This window comes from Sylvia atricapilla, unplaced genomic scaffold (genome assembly GCF_009819655.1).
Source record: "Sylvia atricapilla isolate bSylAtr1 unplaced genomic scaffold, bSylAtr1.pri scaffold_171_arrow_ctg1, whole genome shotgun sequence".
In the NCBI taxonomy this organism is placed as follows: domain Eukaryota; kingdom Metazoa; phylum Chordata; class Aves; order Passeriformes; family Sylviidae; genus Sylvia; species Sylvia atricapilla.
Window position 1 is genome coordinate 1 of NW_027077100.1, and position 9,276 is coordinate 9,276.

At 63.8% G+C, this 9,276-nt stretch overlaps 1 protein-coding gene and 1 long non-coding RNA gene across 4 annotated transcripts; both read right to left on the reverse strand.

Annotated features, from left to right (window-relative positions):
- Window positions 1-1,845: 1,845 nt before the first annotated feature.
- On the reverse strand, window positions 1,846-2,497 carry LOC136374873 (uncharacterized). 3 transcript variants are annotated; one of them, XR_010745985.1, is made up of 3 exons: window positions 2,470-2,497; window positions 2,303-2,322; window positions 1,846-1,972 (listed from the first exon to the last, which is right to left on the reverse strand). It is a non-coding gene; the product is annotated as an uncharacterized lncRNA (long non-coding RNA). The 3 variants fall into 3 exon arrangements; XR_010745986.1 differs by lacking the exon at window positions 2,470-2,497 and adding an exon at window positions 2,397-2,410; XR_010745987.1 differs by lacking the exon at window positions 2,470-2,497 and adding an exon at window positions 2,004-2,023 and having other exon boundaries at window positions 2,303-2,312.
- Window positions 2,498-2,854: 357 nt separating this feature from the next.
- On the reverse strand, window positions 2,855-3,752 carry TSR2 (TSR2 ribosome maturation factor). Its single transcript, XM_066340260.1, has 3 exons — window positions 3,624-3,752; window positions 3,340-3,430; window positions 2,855-3,245 (listed from the first exon to the last, which is right to left on the reverse strand). Exons 1-3 carry the CDS (start codon window positions 3,702-3,704, stop codon window positions 3,127-3,129), a joined length of 291 nt encoding a protein of 96 aa, XP_066196357.1. The 5' UTR covers window positions 3,705-3,752; the 3' UTR covers window positions 2,855-3,126.
- Window positions 3,753-9,276: the final 5,524 nt, after the last annotated feature.

The following is a 9,276-nucleotide window of genomic DNA, read 5'->3' on the forward strand; positions in this document are numbered from 1 at the left end:
GCGCTATAGTGGGCGGGGCCGGGTTATACTGGGAGACACTGGGTTATACTGGGAGACACTGGGTTATACTGGGAGGGATCTCCAGGGTGCCAAACGGGCCCGAGCGGCCTCTCCCTTCAATAACCACACGACTCTTGTTTCCCGCACCCCCCCTCATGGGGGGAGGGGCCTTTATTTCCCCCCCCCCCAGTTTGGGGGCGCAGGGTGGGGGAGGGGTGTCCCCCAAGCTGGGGGGGGGACACAAAGGACACCCCTCCCCCCATCATCGCCGCCGCCGCCGCTGCACCACGGTCCAGCCGTCCGAGGGGGGCGGGGGCGTCCCGCACTCCATCGCCTGGGGGGGGGACACAATGACGTCATCAGTGTCACACCCCACCCCTGGGTGATGTCATCAGTCTCACACCCCCCTCAGGTGACATCATCGGCGGCCCTCCCCTTCCCTCGCAGGGGGGTTTCACTCCCTAAATTTGGTGACATCGTCACTGCCCCACCCCCACCTCAGTGTCCCCCTGTTTCCTGCCTTTGATGACATCATCAGGGATGACATCATCAGGACTGAATGACATCATCACCCCCCAGTCCCTCCTCACTTGGGGGGGGTCCCGGGGAGTCCCCACTCCCCAAATTATTGACATCATCAGTATCCCCCTCAGGGCTATACCCCATGATGTCATCCCTGAATTCTCACCTGCTTTGATGACATCATCAGGATTGAATGACATCATCAGGACTGAATGACATCATCACCCAACAGTCCCTCCTCACTTGGGGGGTCCCGGGGAGTCCCCACTCCCCAATTTAATGACATCATCAGCATCCTCCCCACGACCTCATCACCCCATCCCCACCCCCTTTGATGACATCATCAGGAATGACATCATCAGGACTGAATGACATCATCAGGACTGAATGACATCATCACCCCCCAGTCCCTCCTCACTTGGGGGGGGGGGGGGTCCCGGGGAGTCCCCACTCCCCAAATTAACGACATCATCAGCATCCTCCCCATGACCTCATCACCCCATCCCCACCCCCTTTGATGACATCATCAGGGATGACATCATCAGGACTGAATGACATCATCAGGACTGAATGACATCATCACCCCCCAGTCCCTCCTCACTTGGGGGGGGTCCCCACCCCTCAATTTAATGACATCATCAGCATCCTCCCCGTGACCTCATCACCCCACCCCCTTTAATGACATCACCCCCACCCTCCCAACCCCACGCCCCCCACTCAATGACATCATCAGCTCGCCATGACATCATCCCAATGACGTCACAGCCTCACCTCCTCCTCTTCCTCGCCGCTCTCCTCCTCCTCCTCCTCCTGCGGCTCCGTGGGGCTGCGGGGGGCTCCGGGGGGGGTCCCGGGGGGGCTCTGGGGGTCTCCCCCCGGCCGGGCCGAGGCCAAGGCTGCAGCCAGGGCGGGGCCACGGCGGGACAGAGCCGCCAGCGCCGCCCCCAGGGCCCCCACGTCCCCCCGGTGAGCCCCGGCAAAGAGCGTCACCAGCTCCCGGCTCACCTGCACCGGGGACACACAGGTGGGCGGGCAGCACCGGGGAGGGGACTGGGAGGGACTGGGAGGGGACTGGGATGGACTGGGAGGGGACTGGGATGGACTGGGAGGGACTGCGATGGACTGGGATGGACTGGGAGAGGACTGGGAGGGACTGGGATGGATCTGGGGGGTGATGTGTGGGACTGGGATGGACTGGGATGGACTGGGATGGGGGTAGGGGGTGATGTGTGGGACTGGGGAGGACTGGGATGGACTGGGGAGGACTGGGATGGATCTGGGGGGTGATGTGTGGGACTGGGATAGACTGGGATGGGTCTGGGGGGTGATGTGTGGGACTGGGATGGACTGGGATGGACTGGGATGGACTGGGAGGGGACTGGGAGGGACTGGGATGGACTGGGATGGACTGGGAGGGGACTGGGAGGGACTGGGATGGACTGGGATGGATCTGGGGGGTGATGTGTGGGACTGGGATGGACTGGGATGGACTGGGATGGGTCTGGGGATATGGGGGGGACACCAAGATGGGTCGGGCAGCACTGGGGAGGGGACTGGGATGGACTGGGATGGGTCTGGGGGGTGATGTGTGGGACTGGGGAGGACTGGGATGGACTGGGATGGGGGTAGGGGGTGATGTGTAGGACTGGGATGGATCTGGGGGTGATGTGTGAGACTAGGATGGACTGGGATAGGTGGTAGGGAGTGATGTGTGGGACTGGATTGTACTGGGATGGGTCTGGGGGGTGCTGAGGGGCAATATGTAGGACTGGGGGTGGACTGGGATGGACTGGGACGGGTCTGGGGGGTGATGTGTGAGACTGGGGAGGGGACTGGGGAGGACTGGGATGGGGGTAGGGGGTGATGTGTGGGACTGGGATGTACTGGGATGGGTCTAGGGATATGGAAGGGACACCAAGATGGATTGGGAACGACTGGGGAGGGGACTGGGATGGACTGGGACGTACTGGGATGGGGGTAGGGGGTGATGTGTGGGACTGGGATGGACTGGGATGGGTCTGGGGGTGATATGTGGGACTGGGATGGACTGGGATGGGGGTAGGGGATGATCTGTGGGACCGGGATGGACTGGGGAGGACTGGGATGGGTCTGGGGATATGGGGGGGACACCAAGATGGATTGGGGAGGGGACTGGGATGGACTGGGATAGGTCTGGGGAGCGATGTGTGGGACTGGGATGGACTGGGATGGGGGTAGGGGGTGATGTGTGGGACTGGGATGGGTCTGGGGGTGTGGGAAGACACTGAGATGGACTGGGAAGGACTGGGGAGGGGACTGGGATGTACTGGGAGGAAGTAAAAGAGCACAAGGCACAGCCTGGTCTATACTGGGAGGCACTGGGAGCGCTGAAGGATGGTGGTAAGAGCCTTGGGATGAACTGGGATGAACTGGGAGGTGGCTGCTGGGAAAACCTATATCCATACTGGTTTATACTGGGAGCTACTGGGAAGGCACCAAGGGTACAAGGAGGAGACAAAAGTCACTAGGAAGATGCTGAGAGCAGCCTGAGGACAAACTGGGCTATACTGGGAGTGACTGGGAGAGGCCTGCCGAGCTGCTGGCAGCACATTGCTCCAGACTGGTCTATACTGGTCCATACTGGGAGCCCACCTGCTGCAGGCTGCCGTCCTCCACCACCGTGTCGAACTCGTTGTCCATCACCTCGGCCAGGAAATCCTCCACCTCCTCCTGCTCCAGGTCAGCTGCGGGACGGGGGATTTTGGGGACAAGGAGGGTCACCTCTGTCCCTCCCCCAGACCCTTTTTCCCCCCGGGGTGAGGGAGGAGCCGCACGCACCGTTCTGGGTGAAGAAATCCAGCAGCGCCGAGCTGAGCCACGCGGCTTTTTCGGCGCCCTGCGGCCCCCCGAAACCCTGAGCCACCGCCAGCTGCGGGGACACCCCGAGGGGGGACATGAGGACACCTCGGGGGTGTCCCCAAATGTCCCCCCGGAGCTCCCTCACGCTGCTCCCGCCTCGCCTGCAGCGCCGCCAGCCCTCCCAGCACAGCTCGCAGCTGTCCCCAGTGTCCCCCAAGGTGTCCCCAAGGTGTCCCCAAGGTGTCCCCAAGGTGTCCCCTCACCTGCAGCGCCGCCCACCCGCCCAGCACGGCGCGCACCCCCTCCGCGAACAGCGCCCGCGCCTCCGCCCCGGGGGCCGCCATGACGGCGCTGCGCAGGCCGCGCGGCCGAGCGCCGAACCCGCGAGCGAGCGAGGCGCCGAGCGATCCCCGAGTCATCGATGGGCGCGTGGGGGGGCGTGGCGGTGAGTGGGCGTGGCGTTAAGGGGCGTGGTCTCAGCTGGACTACAGCTCCCGACAGCCCCCGCGAGGAGGTGGTCACGTGACGAGAGTGAGAGGGGAGGGGGCGTAAGGGGGGCTGTGGGGGATATGGGGGCATAGAGGGGCTATAGGGGTATAGGGGGGATATGGGGCACAGGGGGATATGGGGCACAGGGGGGATATGGGGGAAATGGGGGATATGGGGCACAAGGGGATATGGGGGATATGGGGGATATGGGGCACAGGGGGATATGGGGCACAGGGGGGATATGGGGGCATAGAGGGGATATGGGGCACAGGGGGGATATGGGGGATATGGGGGAAATGGGGGATATGGGGCACAAGGGGATATGGGGGATATGGGGGATATGGGGCACAGGGGGATATGGGGCACAGGGGGGATATGGGGGATATGGGGGATATGGGGCACAAGGGGATATGGGGGAAATGGGGGATATGGGGCACAGGGGGATATGGAGGCACAGGGGGATATAGGGTCACAGAGGGATATGGGGTACAGGGGGCTATGGGGTCACAGGGGGATATGGGGGCACAGGGGAAATATGGAGACATAGGGGGGTTATAGGAGATATGGGGCCACAGGGCAGATATGGGGGCACAGGGGGATATGGGGGTGCAGGGGGCTAGGGGGGATATGGGGGCACAGGGGAGATATAGGAGATATGGGGCCACAGGGGAATATAGGGTCACAGGGGATATGGGGATTTGGGGCCCAGAGAGGCCATAGGGGATATGGGGGCACAGGGGAAATATGGAGACAGAGGGGAGATATAGGAGATATGGGGCCACAGGGCAGATATGGGGCACAGCAGGCTATGGGGGCACAGGGGGGATATGAGGCACAGGGGGCCTATAGGGGCTATAGGGGCTGGGGGCTCTATGGGGCACAGGGGGGGCTATAGGGGCTGGGGGCTCTATGGGGCACAGGGGGACTATAGGAGCTATAGGGGCTGGGGGCTCTATGGGGCACAGGGGGGAGCTATAGGAGCTAGAGGGGCTCTATGGGGCACAGGGGGGGCTATAGGGGCTATATGGGCTGGGGGCTCTATGGGGCACAGGGGACTATAGGGGCTATATGGGCTGGGGGCTCTATGGGGCACAGGGGACTATAGGGGCTTTAGGGGCTGGGGGCTCTATGGGGCACAGGGGGGCTTTAGGGGCTGGGGGCTCTATGGGGCACAGGGGGACTATCAGGGCTATAGGGGCTGGGGGCTCTATGGGGCACAGGGGGGGCTATAGGGGCTGGGGGCTCTATGGGGCACAGGGGGGCTATAGGGGCTGGGGGCTCTATGGGGCACAGGGGGGCTATAGGGGCTATAGGGGCTTTACGGGCTCTATGGGGCACAGGATGGGGGCTATAGGAGCTATAGGGGCTGGGGGCTCTCTGGGGCACAGGGGGGCTATAGCAGCTATAGGGGCTGGGGGCTCTATGGGGCACAGGGGGCTATAGGGGCTCTATGGGGGCTGGGGGCTCTATGGGGCACAGGGGGCTATAGGGGCTCTATGGGGGCTGGGGGCTATAGGAGCTATAGGGGCTCTATGGGGCACAGGGGGCTATAGGAGCTATAGGGGCTGGGGGCTCTATGGGGCACAGGGGGGCTATAGGGGCTGGGGGCTCAATGGGGCACGGGGGGGCTATAGGGGCTATAGGGGCTGGGGGCTCTATGGGGCACAGGATGGAGCTATAGGGGCTGGGGGCTCTATGGGGCACGGGGGGGCTATAGGAGCTATAGGGGCTGGGGGCTCTATAGGGCACAGGGGGGTTATAGGAGCTATAGGGGCTCTATGGGGCACGGGGGGCTATAGGAGCTATAGGGGCTTTAGGGGCTCTATGGGGCACAGGGGGAATATAGGGGCTGGGGGCTCTATGGGGCACAGGGGGGGCTATAGGAGCTATAGGGGCTGGGGGCTCTATGGGGCACACGGGGGGCTATAGGGGCTGGGGGCTCTATGGGGCACAGGGGGGGACTATAGGAGCTATAGGGGCTGGGGGCTCTATGGGGCACAGGGGGGCTATAGGAGCTATAGGGGCTGGGGGCTCTATGGGGCACAGGGGGCTATAGGGGCTGGGGGCTCTATGGGGCACAGGGGGCTATAGGAGCTATAGGGGCTGGGGGCTCTATGGGGCACGGGGGGCTATAGGAGCTGTAGGGGCTCTATGGGGCACGGGGGGACTATAGGAGCTATAGGGGCTGGGGGCTCTATGGGGCACAGGGGGCTATAGGAGCTATAGGGGCTGGGGGCTCTATGGGGCACGGGGGGCTATAGGAGCTATAGGGGCTGGGGGCTCTATGGGGCACAGGGGACTATAGGGGCTGGGGGCTCAATGGGGCACGGGGGGGCTATAGGGGCTATAGGGGCTGGGGGCTCTATGGGGCACAGGATGGAGCTATAGGGGCTGGGGGCTCTATGGGGCACGGGGGGGCTATAGGAGCTATAGGGGCTGGGGGCTCTATAGGGCACAGGGGGGTTATAGGAGCTATAGGGGCTCTATGGGGCACGGGGGGCTATAGGAGCTATAGGGGCTTTAGGGGCTCTATGGGGCACAGGGGGAATATAGGGGCTGGGGGCTCTATGGGGCACAGGGGGGGCTATAGGAGCTATAGGGGCTGGGGGCTCTATGGGGCACACGGGGGGCTATAGGGGCTGGGGGCTCTATGGGGCACAGGGGGGGACTATAGGAGCTATAGGGGCTGGGGGCTCTATGGGGCACAGGGGGCTATAGGAGCTATAGGGGCTGGGGGCTCTATGGGGCACGGGGGGCTATAGGAGCTATAGGGGCTGGGGGCTCTATGGGGCACAGGGGGGCTATAGAAGCTTTAGGGGCTGGGGGCTCTATGAGGCACAGGGGGGAGCTATAGGAGCTATAGGGGCTGGGGGCTCTATGGGGCACAGGGGACTATAGGGGCTGGGGGCTCTATGGGGCACAGGGGGGCTATAGGGGCTGGGGGCTCTGTGGGGCACAGGGGGGCTATAGGGGCTATAGGGGCTGGGGGCTCTATGGGGCACAGGGGGGCTACAGGAGCTATAGGGGCTGGGGGCTCTATGGGGCACAGGGGGGGCTATAGCAGCTATAGGGGCTGGGGGCTCTATGGGGCACAGGGGGCTATAGGAGCTATAGGGGCTGGGGGCTCTATGGGGCACAGGGGACTATAGGGGCTTTAGGGGCTGGGGGCTCTATGGGGCACTGGGGGGTCTATAGGAGCTATAGGGGCTGGGGGCTCTATGGGGCACAGGGGGCTATAGGAGCTATAGGGGCTGGGGGCTCTATGGGGCACAGGGGGGCTATAGGGGCTATAGGGGCTGGGGGCTCTATGGGGCACAGGGGGGGCTATAGGGGCTGGGGGCTCTATGGGGCAGAGGAGGGGCTATAGGGGCTGGGGGCTCTATGGGGCACAGGGGGACTATAGGAGCTATAGGGGCTGGGGGCTCTATGGGGCACAGGGGGGAGCTATAGGAGCTAGAGGGGCTCTATGGGGCACAGGGGGGGCTATAGGGGCTATATGGGCTGGGGGCTCTATGGGGCACAGGGGACTATAGGGGCTATATGGGCTGGGGGCTCTATGGGGCACAGGGGACTATAGGGGCTTTAGGGGCTGGGGGCTCTATGGGGCACAGGGGGGCTTTAGGGGCTGGGGGCTCTATGGGGCACAGGGGGACTATCAGGGCTATAGGGGCTGGGGGCTCTATGGGGCACAGGGGGGGCTATAGGGGCTGGGGGCTCTATGGGGCACAGGGGGGCTATAGGGGCTGGGGGCTCTATGGGGCACAGGGGGGCTATAGGGGCTATAGGGGCTTTACGGGCTCTATGGGGCACAGGATGGGGGCTATAGGAGCTATAGGGGCTGGGGGCTCTATAGGGCACAGGGGGGCTATAGCAGCTATAGGGGCTGGGGGCTCTATGGGGCACAGGGGGCTATAGGGGCTCTATGGGGGCTGGGGGCTCTATGGGGCACAGGGGGCTATAGGGGCTCTATGGGGGCTGGGGGCTATAGGAGCTATAGGGGCTGGGGGCTCTATGGGGCACAGGGGGGCTATAGGGGCTGGGGGCTCAATGGGGCACGGGGGGGCTATAGGGGCTATAGGGGCTGGGGGCTCTATGGGGCACAGGATGGAGCTATAGGGGCTGGGGGCTCTATGGGGCACGGGGGGGCTATAGGAGCTATAGGGGCTGGGGGCTCTATAGGGCACAGGGGGGTTATAGGAGCTATAGGGGCTCTATGGGGCACGGGGGGCTATAGGAGCTATAGGGGCTTTAGGGGCTCTATGGGGCACAGGGGGAATATAGGGGCTGGGGGCTCTATGGGGCACAGGGGGGGCTATAGGAGCTATAGGGGCTGGGGGCTCTATGGGGCACACGGGGGGCTATAGGGGCTGGGGGCTCTATGGGGCACAGGGGGGGACTATAGGAGCTATAGGGGCTGGGGGCTCTATGGGGCACAGGGGGGCTATAGGAGCTATAGGGGCTGGGGGCTCTATGGGGCACAGGGGGCTATAGGGGCTGGGGGCTCTATGGGGCACAGGGGGCTATAGGAGCTATAGGGGCTGGGGGCTCTATGGGGCACGGGGGGCTATAGGAGCTGTAGGGGCTCTATGGGGCACGGGGGGACTATAGGAGCTATAGGGGCTGGGGGCTCTATGGGGCACAGGGGGCTATAGGAGCTATAGGGGCTGGGGGCTCTATGGGGCACGGGGGGCTATAGGAGCTATAGGGGCTGGGGGCTCTATGGGGCACAGGGGGGCTATAGAAGCTTTAGGGGCTGGGGGCTCTATGAGGCACAGGGGGGAGCTATAGGAGCTATAGGGGCTGGGGGCTCTATGGGGCACAGGGGACTATAGGGGCTTTAGGGGCTGGGGGCTCTATGGGGCACAGGGGGGCTATAGGGGCTGGGGGCTCTGTGGGGCACAGGGGGGCTATAGGGGCTATAGGGGCTGGGGGCTCTATGGGGCACAGGGGGGCTACAGGAGCTATAGGGGCTGGGGGCTCTATGGGGCACAGGGGGGGCTATAGCAGCTATAGGGGCTGGGGGCTCTATGGGGCACAGGGGGCTATAGGAGCTATAGGGGCTGGGGGCTCTATGGGGCACAGGGGACTATAGGGGCTTTAGGGGCTGGGGGCTCTATGGGGCACTGGGGGGTCTATAGGAGCTATAGGGGCTGGGGGCTCTATGGGGCACAGGGGGCTATAGGAGCTATAGGGGCTGGGGGCTCTATGGGGCACAGGGGGGCTATAGGGGCTATAGGGGCTGGGGGCTCTATGGGGCACAGGATGGGGGCTATAGGGGCTCTATAGGGGCTGGGGGCTCTATGGGGCACAGGAGGGGCTATAGGAGCTATAGGGGCTCTATGGGGCACAGGGGGGCTATAGGAGCTATAGGGGCTGGGGGCTCTATGGGGCACAGGGGGCTATAGGAGTTATAGGGGCTGGGGGCTC

Bases quoted from the DNA above. Each gene is read 5' to 3' on its own strand.
- TSR2 (XM_066340260.1), bottom strand. From the start codon at position 3,704: ATGGCGGCCCCCGGGGCGGAGGCGCGGGCGCTGTTCGCGGAGGGGGTG. The intron at 3,431-3,623 runs GTGAGGGGACAC...GTGTCCCCGCAG, and splicing joins GCGGGTGGGCGGCGCTGCAG to CTGGCGGTGGCTCAGGGTTT. The intron at 3,246-3,339 runs GTGCGTGCGGCT...CCCGTCCCGCAG, and splicing joins GGATTTCTTCACCCAGAACG to CTGACCTGGAGCAGGAGGAG.